Here is a 19,548-nt window from a genome sequence, read left to right as displayed (position 1 = left end):
AGAGGCAATGTATTCCTGTGGTGGCAAAAGTGAAATTCTGCATGAAGTGCTTCGCACTGACCTCATTTTTCGAGACGAACAATTTACAGACCTTCCTCTTCATATTAAACTACTTCTTGATAATCTACAAGCAGCCTTTACCCTCAGACAGAAATCCTTATTCCAAAAGACCCTTAAGGCTTTGGAATTATATCTTGTGAACATCGGTGCATTTATTGAAGCACTTGGTTGTCAACTCCCTGGCAAGGAGGACGGAGATTCAAGCTCCACAAAGACAGAATCACAGTCTCTAAAAAGCTATCTTATGGGAACAAGCTTTTGAAAGCTCCACCCTAAGATTCAGCAAAAAACGAGACTTGCCATTAGAACTTTACTTCCCGAAATCCAACAAAAGATATTAACTCATAAAGCACTAACAAGCTCTTATGACATGGATGCAGCTTTTTAAAGTTTTAGTCTCTACAACATTTATCAGGACAGAAGATATGACAGATGATACATGGCTATCTCATAAGGCCACATGGTATGAAAGTTTTGGAGACGTAAACAAAGTTTATGAAGGAACAAGAGACAGATACAATCCCTATCCAGGATTACTTATCAATACAGAGACAGAAGATCCAGTAATTTGTGATCCTTTATGGCTATCTGAAATGCTTGAAGCAGGATTTATTAGCAAGTTGATCATAACTTTTGGAAGACAGATTAGTTTATTTCCTAAAGTCATCCAAGAAGTGGCTACACAAATTGGAGGACTTAATTATATGAGGATTACTATATAGAGTACTCTTCCAATTTGGGACAATAGTTATTATATGGAAGTTCAGCTAGCACACATTCTAGTCCTTATCCATGATTAGGGATGTATCCCTGAATACAACTGGTATACGGGAGATACTTATTTATCACTTGATGATCTGGATGCTCTGGCTCAAGAATGGTCTAATTTCATGAGTAACAAGATTTATGAAATACAGAAAGAATTAGACAGAAGCTTCCACTTATTTAGTTACATTGACAGAATAGCCGTATATGGTCCAAGACCTTTAGCAAGGAGGCTTTTTGGAAGAAGAAAGAATGTTAAGGATCCTAGATAGATGACAGCAAATGATCATGTTCCTATTTATCTTCCTATTTCATACTACGTTCTATGTAGTAATTATGGAGTAGTTCATGAGCATGAGCAGTATGAGGATAATTCTGATCCCCTAGACTATGATAACTATGCGGATACAGATTAGATGCTCCAAGAAAGACAGAATGCTTTCCTGGACAGACAGTTACAACATATCACTATTCACTGTGACAGATCACTATTCACCAGCATGCTTAAATAGTTTCTAGATAGATCCAAGATACCCCAAATAGATACCGGTAGATTTTTCACTACTGTTTACTAGCATGCGTATAGATTCTCAGACAGATTCCCAGACAGACAGAACATTGTTCACTTGCATGCGACAGAAAGTATCCTGACAGATTCCGATTCTCAGAATATATGGTTCCTACCGACAGTTTAACTTGAGTTAATTTTACTCACTAAGGTTAATTTACCATGGTTCATTACATCTATAAAAGGGACAGACTACGAAGACAGAAGATAGGCTTCAAAAACTTACAGGCTTCTAAATTCCAATTTCTAGACTTCCAAAAGATTCCAAGCTTTAGAAAGACTTTGTAATAGATTTCCCTCTCCTTCTCTCCGAAAGACTTTTGTACTCTACTTTCCTTTTGTAATCTTGTAACCTTCCCTGAGACAGAACCTTGTAACCTTTTAGTTTTTAAGACAGTTTTATTTTGTAATCTTGTAACTCTTTAAGTAGTTTATTTTCAAGCTTGTATCAAAGACAGTTGTTTTCAAGTTTATCAAAGACAGAAGTTTTTATTCAAGTAAGATTTTATTAGTTTCAGTTTTCATATTCCATACTCCATTTTAACCTTATTTTGAATATATCTATTTTGCTATTTTCTTCTTTATCATCTATTTTATCATTGTTTATGCTTCTATATTACTGTTGTGCTCTCTCTTGGGTAGTCAATGGTATTAGAGCCATGGATGATAGATGTATGAGTTTTATTTCTTTGTAATTAAGAAGTTACTAGGAATTTTATTATTGCATAGCCACTACTTGCTCCTTGTTAGCGTTGGTTAGCCTAAAGACTTGTTGGCAAACCATAGTTTCGGGTTGGTCAGCCCCTTTGTTGTTAGCCGACGGACAGGCGTGTGTTTGGGTGGTCTCGCAATGGAGTTTCCCGAGGAGGTGGTCCTGAAGACAAGGAAACCAGTGGTTAGTAATAGTTCCGCCAGTAATAATTAATTTCTTGGAAATAGAATAAATACGTTTATCAGCTCATCATCTGTTTGCTTGTTCACACTTAGGTTAGGCACACACTAATTTGAAACTTGGACTATGATGATATAGATTATGATGAAGGTTATAGCATGAGTGATATGGACAATAATTGGTTAAATGATAATATGGATTATGAAACTAATTCTGACTCTGATAGTGATATGGATAATTATAACTATAATTATACAAATAATTGGAGTACTTTCATAGGTGATAAAATCAACAGACAGACTAATGGAGACATTAATAGTTTCTTAGATAAGATTAATAAAAAATTGGAATCTTTAGAAGCCATTGAAAGAACCACCACCGTAGAAAGAAATAATAATAGAGATAATATAATAGACAGTTTTTTGGAACTTTATGAAAAAATTAAATCTTTAAATTCAGAACAAGAAAGAAACTTTGAACCCCATCAAAGATCATCTTTAGTGATAGATAATTGGCACGATAGAAAAAATAGTAGCTTAGTTAGCATTGACAGATTCATTGACTATTCAATGTTTATGCTTCTATATTACTGATACCATTGACTATTCATTGACTATTGACTACCCAGGAGAGAGCACAGCAGTAATATGGAAGCATAAAAATGATAAAATAGATGATAAAGAAGAAAATAGTAAAATAGATATATTCAAAATAAGGTTAAAATGGAGTATGGAATATGAAAACTGAAACTAATAAAATCTTACTTGAATAAAAACTTCTGTCTTTGATAAACTTGAAAACAACTGTCTTTGATACAAGCTTGAAGATAATATGGATTATGAAACTAATTCTGACTCTGACAGTGATATGGATAATTATAACTATAATAATACAAATAATTGGAGTAGTTTCAAAGGTGATAAAATCAACAGACAGACTAATGGAGACATTAATAGTTTCTTAGATAAGATTAATAAAAAATTGGAATCTTTAGAAGCCATTGAAAGAACCACCACCGTAGAAAGAAATAATAATAGAGATAATATAATAGACAGTTTTTTGGAACTTTATGAAAAAATTAAATCTTTAAATTCAGAACAAGAAAGAAACTTTGAACCCCATCAAAGATCATCTTTAGTGATAGATAATTGGCACGATAGAAAAAATAGTAGCTTAGTTAGCATTGACAGATTCATTGACTATTCAATGTTTATGCTTCTATATTACTGATACCATTGACTATTCATTGACTATTGACTACCCAGGAGAGAGCACAGCAGTAATATGGAAGCATAAAAATGATAAAATAGATGATAAAGAAGAAAATAGTAAAATAGATATATTCAAAATAAGGTTAAAATGGAGTATGGAATATGAAAACTGAAACTAATAAAATCTTACTTGAATAAAAACTTCTGTCTTTGATAAACTTGAAAACAACTGTCTTTGATACAAGCTTGAAGATAATATGGATTATGAAACTAATTCTGACTCTGACAGTGATATGGATAATTATAACTATAATAATACAAATAATTGGAGTAGTTTCAAAGGTGATAAAATCAACAGACAGACTAATGGAGACATTAATAGTTTCTTAGATAAGATTAATAAAAAATTGGAATCTTTAGAAGCCATTGAAAGAACCACCACCGTAGAAAGAAATAATAATAGAGATAATATAATAGACAGTTTTTTGGAACTTTATGAAAAAATTAAATCTTTAAATTCAGAACAAGAAAGAAACTTTGAACCCCATCAAAGATCATCTTTAGTGATAGATAATTGGCACGATAGAAAAAATAGTAGCTTAGTTAGCATTGACAGATTCATTGACTATTCAATGTTTATGCTTCTATATTACTGATACCATTGACTATTCATTGACTATTGACTACCCAGGAGAGAGCACAGCAGTAATATGGAAGCATAAAAATGATAAAATAGATGATAAAGAAGAAAATAGTAAAATAGATATATTCAAAATAAGGTTAAAATGGAGTATGGAATATGAAAACTGAAACTAATGAAATCTTATTTGAATAAAAACTTTTGTCTTTGATAAACTTGAAAACAACTGTCTTTGATACAAGCTTGAAGATAATATGGATTATGAAACTAATTCTGACTCTGACAGTGATATGGATAATTATAACTATAATAATACAAATAATTGGAGTACTTTCACAGGTGATAAAATCAACAGGCAGACTAATGGACACAGTAATAGTTTCTTAGATAAGATTAATAAAAAATTGGAATCTTTAGAAGCCATTGAAAGAACCACCACCGTAGAAAGAAATAATAATAGAGATAATATAATAGACAGTTTTTTGGAACTTTATGAAAAAATTAAATCTTTAAATTCAGAACAAGAAAGAAACTTTGAACTCCATCAAAGATCATCTTTAGTGATAGATAATTGGTATGATAGAAAAAATAGTAGCTTAGTTAGCACTGACAGATTCATTGACTATTCATTGTTTATGCTTCTATATTACTGATACCATTGACTATTCATTAATTATTGACTACCCAGGAGAGAGCACAGCAGTAATATGGAAGCATAAAAATGATAAAATAGATGATAAAGAAGAAAATAGCAAAATAGATATATTCAAAATAAGGTTAAAATGGAGTATGGAATATGAAAACTGAAACTAATAAAATCTTACTTGAATAAAAACTTCTGTCTTTGATAAACTTGAAAACAATTGTCTTTGATACAAGCTTGAAAATAAATTGCCTGAAGAGTTACAAGATTACAAAATAAAACTATCTTAAAAACTAAAAGGTTACAAGGTTCTGTCTCAGGGAAGGTTACAAGATTACAAAAGGAAAGTATAGTACAAAAGTCTTTCGGAGAGAAGGAGAGGGAAAGCTATTACAAAGTCTTTCTAAAGCTTGGAATCTTTTGGAAGTCTAGAAACTGGAATTTAGAAGCTTGTAAGTTTTTGAAGCCTGTCTTCCGTCTTCATAGTCTGTCTCTTTTATAGATGTAGTGAACCATGGGTTAATTAACCTGAGTAGGTAAAGTTAACTCAAGTTAAACTGTCGGTAAGAACCATATATTCTGAGAATTGGAATCTGTCAGGATATATTCTGAAAATCGGAATCTATCAGTCGCTTGCAAGTGAATAGTGTTCTGTCTGTCTGAGAATTTGTCCGCATACTAGTAAACAGTAGTGACTCTGTCATTATCTATCTGGACTGTCTTGGATTCATCTGGAAGTGCACATAATATTCTGTCAAAATATCTTTCTAGATCTTTCTATCCTGCGTGCTTGTGATCTATCATTAAAGGGTCTATCATTTATGTCATTTTGTCTTATCTGTCACATGTCATAAGGGTCTTGAGAGTCTTGGAATGCTTCTGGGTGAGTCTTGTAATTTAGGGTGGAGGATTCCATTACTGTGTCATCCTCATCATCTAAAATCTATGATGCAGCTTCAAGTAGTTGCTTCTTAAGCTGTCTTCTGTCTGCAACTGAAGCAAGCTAGCATTGGACTTGACTTTTTTCTAAAAGGAAATTAGAGCTTTCTATCTGGAAGGAGGTCTTTTTCTGCAATTCTTGACAAATATGATTGAAATTAAACTTATTCCACCATCTTAATTTAAACTTTCTAGTGAGCATAGGAAAAGGATACTGAGGATGTTTTTCTATCTTATATTTCCATCTGATAATCCATGGAAGATTTGGAAATCTGTAAAAGAATTGCAAAAGATGTGGGAAATCCTTCAGGTGCGGAATGTTTGGCTCTTTCTTGAAAGTCTCATAAGCTTTAAGTAGACCAGGAGGGAGAATCATAGCTTCAGGACCATAAGAAATCCACCAATCAATGAACCATCTTGGTATCATCATATCTTTCTTTCTATACATATCAAATCGGAAAAACCAAGTATGTTTGTAAATATTGTTTTGAAATAAAAGAAACTTGTCCCAAGCTTCCATATAGTCATAATAATTATAAAACTGAGGCCCAAAGGTCTGAGAAAAATTCCTGGGAATCTAGGGTTGTGCATTCCACTAGGCTGGAGTGAGAATCTGTTTTATGACTACTTTAGAGTAACCAACTCTATTTGTGTCTTGAGAGCAAGGCATGTGTGTTACCAGGATTGAGTCTGTGTCCACTAGAATAAACTCATAAAATGTCTGGGTCTTTAATGTCTCTGTCTTAGAATGTTCCCATCCTGGGGGTAAGAGGTGACTCACTAGGGAAAGGGTGTCTGTTATGTGCTGGTATCCAGGTTCTATCCATAAAATAAAATTCTAGGCATTTTTTGGGATTTTAATGCTGTGATCTTCTTTTGGGGCTGGGGCTTGGGTTTGAGAGGTAGAGGGTCTATTCTTTGATTGGCTAGAGGGAGAGGTTAAAGGGGGAAAAGAGGATGCAACTAGGTTGAATGGTGTTTTTAAAGGAGGAGGAGTTGAGGGCCAAGCATATGACTGTTTGGTTGTTGGAGTAGAGCTTGGGGAGAGTGGTTGGAAAAGATTCGGGCTGCAAGGTATTGGAGATCTTTCTTGGGGTCTGTTTAAAGAAAATCTTGGTGAATTAAGGCTCCGCTTGGGAGTTCATAAGGGAAGGGAATGGAATGGAATAGAATGATCATAAGAGAATGGAAAGGAATGGAATGTAATGAAATGTATTTAAGTAAGGGAAATGAATGGAAAAGAATGAAATGGAATGGAATTAAATTAAGTAGCCTTGATTGGATGTTTTAAAATAAAGGAATGGAAAGGAATGAAAATGAATGGAATGTAAGTAATCTTGTTTGGGAGTAACATGGAGGGAATGGAATAGAATCATTTTATGACAATATTACTATTAGACCCCTATTTTAAAATAAAGAATTGAATATACAGGGGTATTTTGGGAGTTTTAGTAAAAAAATTATTAAATCTAATTCTATTCCCTCAAATTCCTCCCAATTTTGAGGGGAATGAAAATTTGAGGTTTTAAGGAAATAGAGAGGAATGAGTGTTTCCTCCTATTCATTCCATTCCCTCCTACTTAAACTCCCAAACAAGGGAATGAACTTTCCATTCCCTTCATTAAAACTCCCAAACAAGGGAAGGGAAAAATATTCTAAAATGATTCTTTTCATTCCTTTCCATTCCATTCCCTCCTCCCAAGCGGAGCCTAAAGGAAGGACAAGGGAGAAATCTGCTAGGAGGAGGAGGGACTGGTGGAGCAACATAGGACTGTCTGGTTCTAAGTTTTAGGGAGTTGTTCTTTTCTGCAGGGGAGCTCATCTTCCCTGTAGGAATTCACGGGTTAGGAAATCAGGAATAGAATTAGATTCTCCTTTAATATATTTAATATTAAAATCAAAAACACTTAAAATAGCCTGCCATCTAGCAAAACTTTGTTTGGAAACAAGATTTTGAACATCTTTCTGTAAAACTTCTTTAGCACTTTTACAATCAACTCTGATTAAAAACTTTTGATTAAAAATGTCATTTTGGAATTTTGAAACACATAGTATGATAGATAAAATTTCTTTCTTAATAGTGCTATAATTCTGCTGGGTAGCTGTCCAAGAGCCAAAATGGAATCTCACAATCTGTTCTCTCTTATCATTTTTTGCTACCTATTTTAGAATCCCACCATAACCTATGTCAGAAGCATCTGTCACAACAATTTTAAAAGTATTGGGAGAAGGAATAACAATATAAGGGAGTTGCTTAACATATTTTTTTTATCTGTCTAACTATCAAAGTATGTTTTTCTATCCATGGAGGGGGATTTTTCTCCAGCCTTTTATATAAAGGCCTACATATCTTTCTTAATCCTTGAAAATAGTCTGAAACATAATTTAGACTGCCAAGAAATCTTTGTAGTTGATTTTTATCTTTTATTTCATCTGGGAATTTGTCTGCAAATTGAATAGCTTTGTCAAGGGACTTAAGGTTCCCCTATAGATATTATGACCTAAAAATCGGATTTTATCTTTAAACAAATTTATCTTAGTGGCTGAAACAACTAGTCCATTATGTTTAATTACTTTAACAAATATGTCCAAATGTTTCCAATGGTCATCAATTGATTTAGAAAAAATTAAAACATCATCTATATAAACAATTGAAAAGTCTGTAAAAAGTGTAAATATATCATTCATTATATTTTGAAATTCATTAGGTGCATTTTTTAAACCAAACGGCATGACATTCCATTCATAATGACCAAAAGGAACTGTAAAAGCAGTTTTATATCTGTCTTTCTCATCTATCTGTACCTGCCAAAAACCACTTTTCATATCAAATTTGGAAAATATGGTTGCTTCATGAAGTCTGTCAAGTAGATCTTTCTTATTAGGAATAGGATATCTTATCCATTGTAACACTTTATTTAAAGGTTTATAATTTATAACCATTCTTGGAACTCTTCGTTCCAATTTTGTCTGTTTATTAACGTAAAAAGCAGCACAACTCCAGGGAGACTTGCTTTTTCTGATTAAACCTTTATTTAAAAGATCTTCAATTTATTTTTTACAGCGTTCTACTAATGCATTATTCATTTGTATTGGTCTAGCCTTAGTAGGTATCTGTCTTTCAATGAAGTCCTTTTCATAAGGTAATTGTACTATATGTCGATGTCTATGCCAAGAAGCAGTAGGGAGATTAGAACAAATTTCTGTCTCAATTTGTTGTCCGAAAACTTCTATTTTATGTTTTAATATAGGATTTGTCAATTGATCAGCAATTCTTTCATATATTATTTCTGACTTTAAGGAAATAAGTGTCTGTTTTTCCTGTAAATTCTTTCTTTATCAATTTCTTTTATTATGGAAATATTATCAAGTGAATAGATTTCTTTCGGGATGGGTGGCAAAATAAATTTAAAAACTATATCTTTTCCTAACACATTAGTTTTAATTCCTTCGGCTGTTGTAATAAAGGGATAAAGTAAGGCCATAAAGGGATTTCCTAAAATAATCTTAGAAGAAAGGTCTTTAATTAAAATGAAAACAGTTTCAAAACATACTCCATCATTACATATATGAACATTTGGTATTTTGTAATTAATTATAAGATTTTCACCATTAGCTTGAGTTAATCTTTCAGATGATTTTTCATAATACTTTAAGGGAATTAAACCTTTTTGTATACAATTCATGTCAGCACCTGAGTCTATTAAATCAATTTCTGTCAAAGAAAACTCTTTATTAATTACTAAAGTAATTTCTGTATGCCATTTTTGGAAAATTACTCTGTCAATTAAACTTAAGAAATTCTGTCTATTGCCATCATCATCATCATCATCATCATCAAATTTTCTGTCTGTGGGATTAGAAAATTCTTTTAAATTTATTATTTCTGCAATATTTCGCTCATTTATGTCTGTGGAATTTTCCTCTTTAATTTCTTGTTTTACCATTTTTGCTTCTGTCATTAAGTTTTGTAGCATTACTGATTTTATATCTATATCATCTTGTTCTATTTTCATTTTTGTCTTTTCTTTCTTGTCTTTTTCTTTCTTGGCTTTTTCTTCCTTTCTACAATCCATAACATGGTGTCCATATTTCCTACACCTAATACAAGCAATAGGTATTTCTATAGAATCTTTCGATTTTAATAAATATTCTTTCTTGTCTTTATGGTGATTCTGTAGATTTTCTATCAGTTTCATTATTATGTCTTTTTGTTTTCTTTTTCTTTTATTAATTTTAAGTGGGTTGGTTGATTTTATTTCTTCCTTTTTCATTACTTGATCTATCTCTTTTTGCTTAACATTAAATATTTCCATTAATTCATATATTATATCTTTCTCAAAATCTAATTTACTTATTTGTTTAACAATTTTATTATGTCCGTCACATTGTTTTTTAGTATGCCCACATTCTTTACATTTATGACAAATAATATTTCTAACATGTCTGTCAGTTTTCTCATTTTCTGATAACTCAGTAATCTCTAAAATTGTTATGTTTTTTCTTATTTCTTTCGTTTCTATTGGTAAATTTAAAATTTCTATCTTTTTATCCAATTCTATTAAACTGTTGTTTTCAGTTCTATCAATTGATTTAAGTCTCTCATCAATTTCTTCTTTAAAACTATTACTCTTTTTGGAACTATCTTTTCTTTCTTTGTTGACTACTTTTACTACACTATCTCTTTCTATCTCTTTTGTATCTAACTTCCTACGTATTATTTCATTATTTTGTCTTTCATATAATTCTTTTGAACTATCATCATTATTTCTAGGACTATTATTTATCTTTTCTAGACTATCATCTTTTTTCTCTTTCTTTGTCATGTTTCTTTGTTTTACTATGTCTTTTCCTATATCTAACTCTTTACGTAGAGTTCCATCTTTTAAATTGGTTAGAGTACTATTGCCTTGTTGTCTGTCTATTCTTTCTAACATCTCTTTTACTATACCTTTCCTTATTATTCATTTTTCTTTGTCTCCTTCTAGCTTCATTTTTTGTATTGTATCTATTATGTCATCTTTCCCGTCATTATTTTCTTGGCTTTCTATTGAATTTCTTACTTTTATTACGTCTATCATCTTTTGCATTTCTTGGCTATAGTCTTTTCTATTACTATTTATGAATTTGTCGGTGCTAACTAAGCTACTATTTTTTCTATCATGCCAATTATCTGTCACTAAAGATGATCTTTGATGGGGTTCATAGTTTCTTTCTTGTTCTGAATTTAAAGATTTAATTTTTTCATAAAGTTTCAAAAAACTGTCTATTCTATTATCTCTATTATTTTTTCTTTCTACGGTGGTGGTTCTTTCAATGGCTTCTAAAGATTCCAATTTTTTATTAATCTTATCTAACAAACTATTATTGTGTCCATCAGTCTGTCTGTTGATTTTATCACCTGTGAAAGTACTCCAATTATTTGTATTATTATAGTTATAATTATCCATATCACTGTCAGAGTCAGAATCAGTTTCATAATACATATTATCATTTAACCAATTATTGTCTATATCACTCATGCTATAACCTTCATCATAATCTATATCATCATAGTCCATGTTTCAAATTAGTGTGTGCTTAGCCTAAGTGTGAACAAGCAAACAAATGATGAAATGATAAATGTATTTATTCTATTTCCAAGCAATTAGTAATTACCGACGGAACTATTACTAACCACTGGTTTCCTTGTTATCGGGACCACCTCCTCAAGAAACTCCATTACGGGACCACCCAAACACACGCCTGTCCGTCAACTAACAACAAAGGGGCTGACCAACGCGAAACTATGGTTTGCCAACGAGTCTTTAGGCTGACCAACGCTAACAACGAGCAAGTAGTGGCTATGAAGTTATAAAATTCCTAGTAACTTCTTAATTGCAAAGAAATAAAACTCATACATCTATCATCCATGGCTTTGATACCATTGACTACCCAGGAGAGAGCACAAAAGTAATATGGAAGCATAAACAATGATAAAATACATGATAAAGAAGAAAATAGCAAAATAGATATATTCAAAATAAGGTTAAAATGGAGTGTGGAAACTAGAAAGATTATTATTAAAAAAAAAAAAAAAGATTAGAAAGACTATTTCGTAAAAGAAAATCTATACTTTAATTTAAGAATGGGTTTATAAAGTCTTTGTAGAACTTAAAACCTACTATTTATTTCTTTAAGAAGTTAAACCCAATTTTCTTTACGACTTCTCATGAACTTCACAAATTCCTAGATTTGTCTTTACAAAAATTTTAAAATATGTAAAAATATATTATCAAGTTCTTAAATTAAGCCCTGGCCAAGGATCTTTTGCTGCTATCTTCTAGGCCATGCAGTTAGCTATTTCAGAGAATTTCCCAAGGATCATAGTGGAAAGGGACTCAAGGATATGCATTGATGCTCTAAATAGTAGAAAACTTCTAGTCTATATCCAAACATAATTTTTAATGCTTTCAAACTTAGGAATGTGTTCTCTTTTTATTTTTTTTAGTTGGGTTAAAAGAGAGCTAAATGGTGGTCCCTGCTATGGCCCAATGTCCCTTTGATGCTAATGATCTTTTATGTTGTACTAACTCTTCCCTCCAGCTGTTTCTTGCTCTTACTAATGAAATTTGGTTTTAGCCAAAAAAGAAAAAGAAAAAAAAAAAAGTTCTTATATTAAGGGGCTAAAGTCCAGCTACACATAACCAGAAAGAAAGCACAACTTTGCCAATATCAATCAGCAATAGAGAACAAAAATATGGACAAGTTAACACAAAAAGAAAAAAAATTCCAGGTTTTTCTTAAATGGTTACAAATGCCCAACTCTTCTACCACAGAGAGTGGATTCAATTGCACCCATTAGAAAAGAAAGCGAGACCATGCTCTAAACCTATCCCTCAAGAAGAGCCCTGTACTCTTCCTATGCCCACACTAACAAAACTAACGCCCCATCACAACTTCATCAAAATTCCAGTCTCTCACAAGATCCCTTCTCACAGCACGGCTTCGGACAAGACGTGGGGCACCCACCATGCCATTGTTGCTTGGAATTGTTGGTTGTGGACTCACTTTGGATGATGATGCGATACAAGAGTTCGCCGCCGAGGGTATTAGGGATGACTTCCTTGCTAAGCAGTTGGCAAAAGCTGAACATCTTCCATCATTGTCAGAACTTGAAACGGAGTAACTCCTGAAAGAATGTGATGGACTTTCTACGCTGTGACACACAAGACATGCCAGACTCATATTTCCACTCTTGGACAGTCTTCTACTGCTAAAGTTGTCTGCTGTATGCCAAAACAAAACAAAGAAACGGTCAGAATTCTATAATGAGTGAAAATTTAAATTTGACATGTTGTAGAGGGAGAATATATAGGCGTCATAACTTGAGGCTCAAATGTGCTCCAAAAGGATCAAGAATGGAGCATATTTCAATTTTTAACCACTAACAGCCATCAAGGATGATAAAATCCAACATCCAAGAACTTGGGACAGACCAGCAAAGTGAATTGTGAAATTCAATACTGCAGACTTCCGTTTGTTGTTCAAATAGGAGTTTTTTTATAATTTTTTTTAAGGGCAAGTTACACACATGCTCATTGGGTTTTGAACTCACAACCTCACCCTCCATCCATTATTATGGGAGGAGAAAGTGAGAATTGAGCTATAGCTGGTAAATAGGAGTATTGCTTTATGTGGCTGACATAACACTAAACAAATTTGCATATATATATATATACATCTGAACTTTAGTAACAGCATACCTTAAGAAAACAGTGCTAGGAGAAAAAGTAATAAGCAGTCCTGTCTATCTCTCTCTCTCTCTCTCTCTCTCAAACACAATTGCAGAACCAAGCACACAAAATATCATATGCTCTCATCACCAGAAATGGTCAATTGGTACTTCCTCCTCCCATAATAATGGATGGAGGGTGAGGTCATGAGTTCAAAACCAACTAATGAACCAAGGAAAAAAAAAACAATCAAATTGACAACAAGATTGCTTGCTGGTAGACTCAATTCCTCCTTTCATTTTCTAATCTGTTTTTGCACCCTCCAAAGCTTGTTCACAACAATGTTGAAGCACACTGCAAATTACTATTACCTGTTTAATAAGGTCATTAATATGGAAGACACTGCAATCTATCCATGTGTGATACACCATTTAAGAAAAAGAATCTGTGTCATGGATTTAAAATCAGACAGCACCACCAATCAGTCAGACGAATTGCCTTGCATTTAACTTTATGTGCTATAGGTTCATTCAAGGTCCAGAAGTGAATATAAATGAACCGCGCAAAAAGTTCTCATACCTAATCTCTTGCACCATTATTATTCAGGATTTAAAAGATCAGCTCACAATTGAAGCAAAAAGTATACATGTTTAGCTCTAGTCTTTTTGACGAAAGTTGCAATTATTGCTAACAATGCAGACTGAAACGAAGCATTCAACTTCAAATAAGGAAGCTCAATCAGTTAACCAATCTTTTTTGTCTAGAACTACTGTTAGACTCATAAAATCTCCAACCTTACTCTTCACTAGCAACCTTCCAACCTTTGGATATCTTAACTTGTTTCAGTTAAGATATCCAAAGGCACCAAATACCTTTTAAATACAACTATGACCTTTATATAAAATACCATGCTGATGTGATACTCATAGCAGAGGAATAAATAATGATACATAGACAGGGAGGGAATGATGCATGTACAAATAGAAATCACTCCATAGTTGCAGTCTGATAACTTGGGTGTCATAAGTAGACCCCAGAAGTGTCAGTGACCTCTCAGTTGATTGGCACCTCTGGCTCCTTTAGTAAGCTTGGGTTCAAAACCAACTGGGAGCAAAGTCCCCCCTTTATGTAGCAAAAAAATGTAGACCCCAAAAGTGTACAAGAATGATGTTGTGTCTGTTTGGTACTTTGGTTTATGTTTTCAAAAACTTTTTTTTTTCCTTCAAAATAGAACAGATGCAAAAAGTGTTGCAAAACATGTTTTCAGAATTTTTTTTAAGAAAACCAATCTTGAAAGCAGCCTTTTTTTCCCTTTTTGTATTTGGATTCCTAAATTATACATCATATTGTGGATCTTGAACTCATAACCTTCACCCTAACCCTCCACCACATTATCTTGGGAGCAGAAAGTGAAATTTGAACTATTTGATCTACAGCTCATTGGCACTATTCTTGAAAATGACCTGTTTTCAGAGGAATTTGAGGTTGATGTTTTCTGAAACCATTTTCTCTATTTGATAGGGGGAGAAATAAAATCATTGGAAATATCATGCGTGTTATTATCTTTTGTTCTCTTAAAACAGTTTTTAAAATTGTAAAAACACAAGCAAATAGTAACAAACCATTCCAACCTAATTTGAAATATGTATAAAAGATTCGCAACACAGAAGTCATAATAAAATTGAAGTCACTGAACCCAAAAAAAAAAAAAAAAAAATCTTAAGACCATTTATTCCTACTTGAACATATCACACATAATAACCATAATTTCTATGCCTAAGACTTGGGAGTTGGGAATGGACGCAACAGCGGTTAGTGAGCACAGCTTTTTTGCCAAAGGTTTTGTCCTAAAGAAAGCAGCAAAAGGGTTGTTTTGGAAACTTTGATAACAAGCTTGCTAAGTTTGTCCTTCACATCAGTAGTTGTTATGTTGATTCTTAATTTTTTGTAAATTATTAAACATTATGAGAATGTTAAAATAATGGTTAAATGACTAAATTCATTATTCCCTATTAGCTTAAGCTTTTGGGATATGTGGTAATTTATCATGATATTAGAATAGGTGGTTTGAGTTTGAACCCTATCACCACTCTACCTCCTATTTAAAAAGTTAAAAATCCTGCTTGTAGTACCCCACTTACAAAGGGTGGAGTCTGGTCACACATGAGGGGGGAGAGTTAGATTAATGGTTAAATGATTAAATTCACTGTTTCCTAATAGCTTAAACTTTTGGGATAAAGTGCTAGATTGTCAATGCAAAATCATTGTAACCTTGGATTTGGAAGATGAAAAATGAGGAACAATGACAATTCAACTGTCTCCCCATCAGTTTTATTATTCACACAAGTGCATCATCTATTTATGGCAGGAAGAGATGCCATCTGATCTCCAAATACCATATTTGTTGAGTCCCACATAAATGTTGACAATTAGAAATGCTATATACATACCTAAGCATGTAACCAAAAATGATTTAACTACCATATCAGCAGTGAACAAACTAGGTCATGATCGAATTGACATAATGAACTGCTCATACCAATGAAGCACGCTGTAAAAGTCTGGCTCTTTCTAATGAAGCTCTGTATTTCTCTTCCCAAGTTAACCAACAAGACTTAGTGATCCAATATAAGACAACTTTTTGTCACTAGCAATCACCCTGAAACTGAAGATTAATTCCTAAAATTATTGTCAAATACGCCAATCTTGTAAAGAGTAGAGACCCATTAACCCAAATCATAAAGTCCTAACAAAAGCATACAAAAATCTTGTACCCAATTACTCTGCAATCAAAACAAAGAAAACCCATATGGAAAAAAAAAAAAGCACTCTTCTACAACAATCGAATGAAAAAGACTAACTTTTCAAAATAAAAACAACAAAACCAAATTAAATTAAGAAACAAAAGCATGCATACATAACAAAACATACTTAAATAAGATCTAACCAGAGACTTGCATCAGTTCCAAAAGGGTTTGATCAGATAATATAAAGAAAGTTATAAGTTGGGTGAGGGATTGAGATCTGAGAAACAAACCTGTTAGTGTTTGTCTGTCTGTCTCTGTCTGACTTTCCAATCTTAGGTGGTACTATGTTGAGGTGATGATAGAGGATTTTGATAATTGATTCCTGGTACTGAGATGTGCAAAGGATCTAAGTAAAACTAAAAGTACTAGTAAAGTAGTAGTAGACTTCAATCTTATACTTAGATATGGAAAAGGAGCAGAGACCATAGGGCGACTAGAATATATGTATGTAAGATGAGTTGTTTTTTTTGTTTGTTTGTTCTTTTGTTGTTGTGTGAGTGTGTGTGTGGAGAATCATGTTTGAAAGATGAAGGAAATATGTGCTATTTTAGGTCTTTTTTTAAACTTATTATTATTTATTTTTGGCTTAATTTTATATTTAGTTCTCACTTTTCAACCTTTATCCATAATTTAAAAGTGTTGAAAAGATTTCATTTTAGTCTCTAATATTTTTTATATTATTATTTACTATTGTTTCTCCTTTGTTGCTATCAAAATTCCTGAAATTTCACCAAACAAACTCAAAGCAAGAATCTATCTTTTCAAAAATTAAAAAAAAAAAAAAAACTCAAAAAAAGAAGAATTAATGGTATCTTTACCTATATTTCAAAATTGTCGAAAAAATTTCATTTTAGTGTCAGTTTGTAACAGCTTATTTAGTTGAAATTGAAAATAAAAAATAGGCTGAATAGTACAGTTGGACCCATGAATAGTATCAAAAAGTGCAATGAGACCCATGAATATTAGCAAAAATAAGCTAAAAAATTCAGTTCATCCCAAACACACACTTAGTATGCGTTTGGCTCCAGCTTAAAAAATTAACTTATTTTATTATTCAGCTTATTTTTGCTACTATTCATGGGCCCTATTGCACTTTTTGGTACTATTCATAAGTCCCACTATATTATTTTAGCTAACTTTTACTTTTATGTTTAGTATTTTTAGCAAAAAGTTTTCATTTTCAGCAAAATAAGCGAATCCTAAACACACCCTTAATCTTAGACTTTTTATATTAGCGTTGAAAAGGTCTTTGTCCCTAATTGTTGCTTCCTCTTTGTTGTTATCAAAATTCCTAAGATTTGGCAAAACAAATTCAAGTCAAAATCATAGCTAGAATTAACATTAACAACATGTGCGGAAGGTTTCTAAATATGCCCTCTCCTCTTCATTTTAAGAAGAATTTTTTTTTTTTTATTGGAAATAGATTTTACTTAATTTGCCTCTCTTTAAAAAAAAAAAAAAAAAAAATTGTACCAACACTTTTAAAAAATACTAATGTCTAATTTTTTTTTCTTGTATTATTTAATTTTCTTGCTATATAAAACTCATTAAATTTAATAGCATATGCTTAAGAGAGTGTATTGTGTATAGTATAACTTGTCCTACCCATCCTTAAAAGTTACCATGACTTTTAAGTGGAATTGTGGTGTACCTTTGTGCTAGAACCTCTTTCCCTCTCTTTTGTGTGTGTACGTGTGTGTGTTTGTTTCTCAAAAAAAAAAAAAAAAAAAAAGCATATGCTTCTAAAAAATACAAGTAAATCTCATTAGTAAATACTTTTACTTTTTTCATATTAACATGTATAGTGTTGTGGGCTTTAGGCCCAACTAGATTACATGTATAACACACATTTTTGTACTACACTCTTACTTGTATTGTACTCATATGCCTCCTATATAGAGGCACTCATGTATATTCTTTCATGCTTGAGAAATACAATATACAATCATTCAGTATTTCTAACATGGTATCAGAGCCAGGTTCTGACCTTTTTTTAGCAGTCTTGTCTTTATTAGTGTGACTCCATTCTCAACATCGCTTCCACCATCACAGCAGTCGTCGCAGTCTCTTGTCATTGAACCTCCGACGTCTTCCAACTGTCGTCCTTGGGTTTCGGACCTGCAGCCGCCGTTGTTAAAGAGTTTCACACTGCATAGACCACTGCCCCTTACATCACTGCTGCAAATATTGCTCCGATTATGTTTGTTAAGGTACCATTGAGATTGTCTTGCCCTGGTCTACATATTCGTGGAAGCCTCGACTCCATCGAAGATTGCACGCGCCGCTCAAAGGTTCTGTTTCGCATCTCACGCGCCCCACGCACCTTCCACGCGCCATTGCACAACTGGGTTTTTCCTGACGCACTCCCACGCGCCGCATCTCTAGGTCACGCGCCCCTCACGCGCCTCAACCTCCCGCTGACGTCATTGCTAACGTCATCCACGTTAGCCCTAGTTACGTCGTAGCTGACGTCACTTGCTTTCGTCAGCCGTTGACGTCATCATTTGACTTCTGAGGGCTTGACCGTTGACTTTAGCAAGTTTGATCATTGACTTTCCTAAGGTTGACCGTTGACTTTTTGCCAGGGTTGACTTTTTGCAGTCCTTTTTTTTTTTTTTTTTTGCATTTTTTGCATTTTTTGCTTCTAAATGAAGAATAAGGACAAGTCTTCTTCCTTTTGCAACAACCATCGCCGACAATCCAGCAAATGTTTTTGCAATTTTTGTAAACGTTTTGGCCACAATATTGAGACTTGCTATCATCGCAACAAATCATCTATTTCAATTTCTATTGCTACTGTTGCTAACACTGAGAGTGTCCAACCAATGGCTCCCGTCTCTGCACAGTCTCAATCTTCTGGATCCATTTTCACAATTTCCAAAGATGACCTTATAAACGTCATCGCTAATGTCATTCGTATGGTTGGTAATGCATCTTATTCCTCTTCTCTCTCAACTTTATCTGGTATGTCTCCTACCTCTTGGCTTATGGATTCTGCTTGTTGCAATCACACGACACCTCACTCGTCTTTATTTTCTGAACTTAAACCTACACCACACCCTCTTCATATTCGCACAGCAAATGGTTCCACTAAGGCTGTTCAGCGGTTCTCTGACCCGTCCAAACCGACTGGGTCTGACCGACTCGAACTCGAACGGGTCGACCCGAAACCTATAGTGAGTCGGATTCAGGTGTGCTTCTTTCAAAACCCGTTATTCGGGTCGGGTAGCGGTTTAAGGAAAAAAAAAACCTGTATTACCCGACCCGACCGATATTTAAAAAAAAAAAAAAAAAAAAAAGGTAATTCA

General features: G+C 33.2%; 1 protein-coding gene across 2 annotated transcripts; it reads right to left on the bottom strand.

Moving 5' to 3' along the window:
• Positions 1-12,351: 12,351 nt before the first annotated feature.
• Positions 12,352-16,739, bottom strand: LOC115975441. 2 transcript variants are annotated; one of them, XM_031096218.1, is made up of 2 exons: positions 16,471-16,739; positions 12,352-12,986 (listed from the first exon to the last, which is right to left on the bottom strand). In XM_031096218.1, the coding sequence occupies exon 2, from the start codon at positions 12,943-12,945 to the stop codon at positions 12,640-12,642; it is 306 nt and encodes a 101-aa protein (XP_030952078.1). In that variant the 5' UTR covers positions 12,946-12,986; positions 16,471-16,739; the 3' UTR covers positions 12,352-12,639. The 2 variants fall into 2 exon arrangements, with proteins under 2 accessions (XP_030952078.1, XP_030952077.1); XM_031096217.1 differs by having other exon boundaries at positions 12,352-12,983; positions 16,471-16,738.
• Between the last annotated feature and the right edge of the window lie 2,809 nt (positions 16,740-19,548).

The sequence above is a fragment of the Quercus lobata genome, chromosome 2, assembly GCF_001633185.2.
Source record: "Quercus lobata isolate SW786 chromosome 2, ValleyOak3.0 Primary Assembly, whole genome shotgun sequence".
NCBI lineage: Eukaryota > Viridiplantae > Streptophyta > Magnoliopsida > Fagales > Fagaceae > Quercus > Quercus lobata.
Note: the sequence above shows the minus strand (reverse complement) of the source record. Positions and strands in the feature narration are given on the sequence as shown.

Coding starts and splice junctions, on each gene's coding strand:
- LOC115975441 (XM_031096218.1), bottom strand. CDS start 12,945: ATGAGTCTGGCATGTCTTGTGTGTCACAGCGTAGAAAGTCCATCACAT.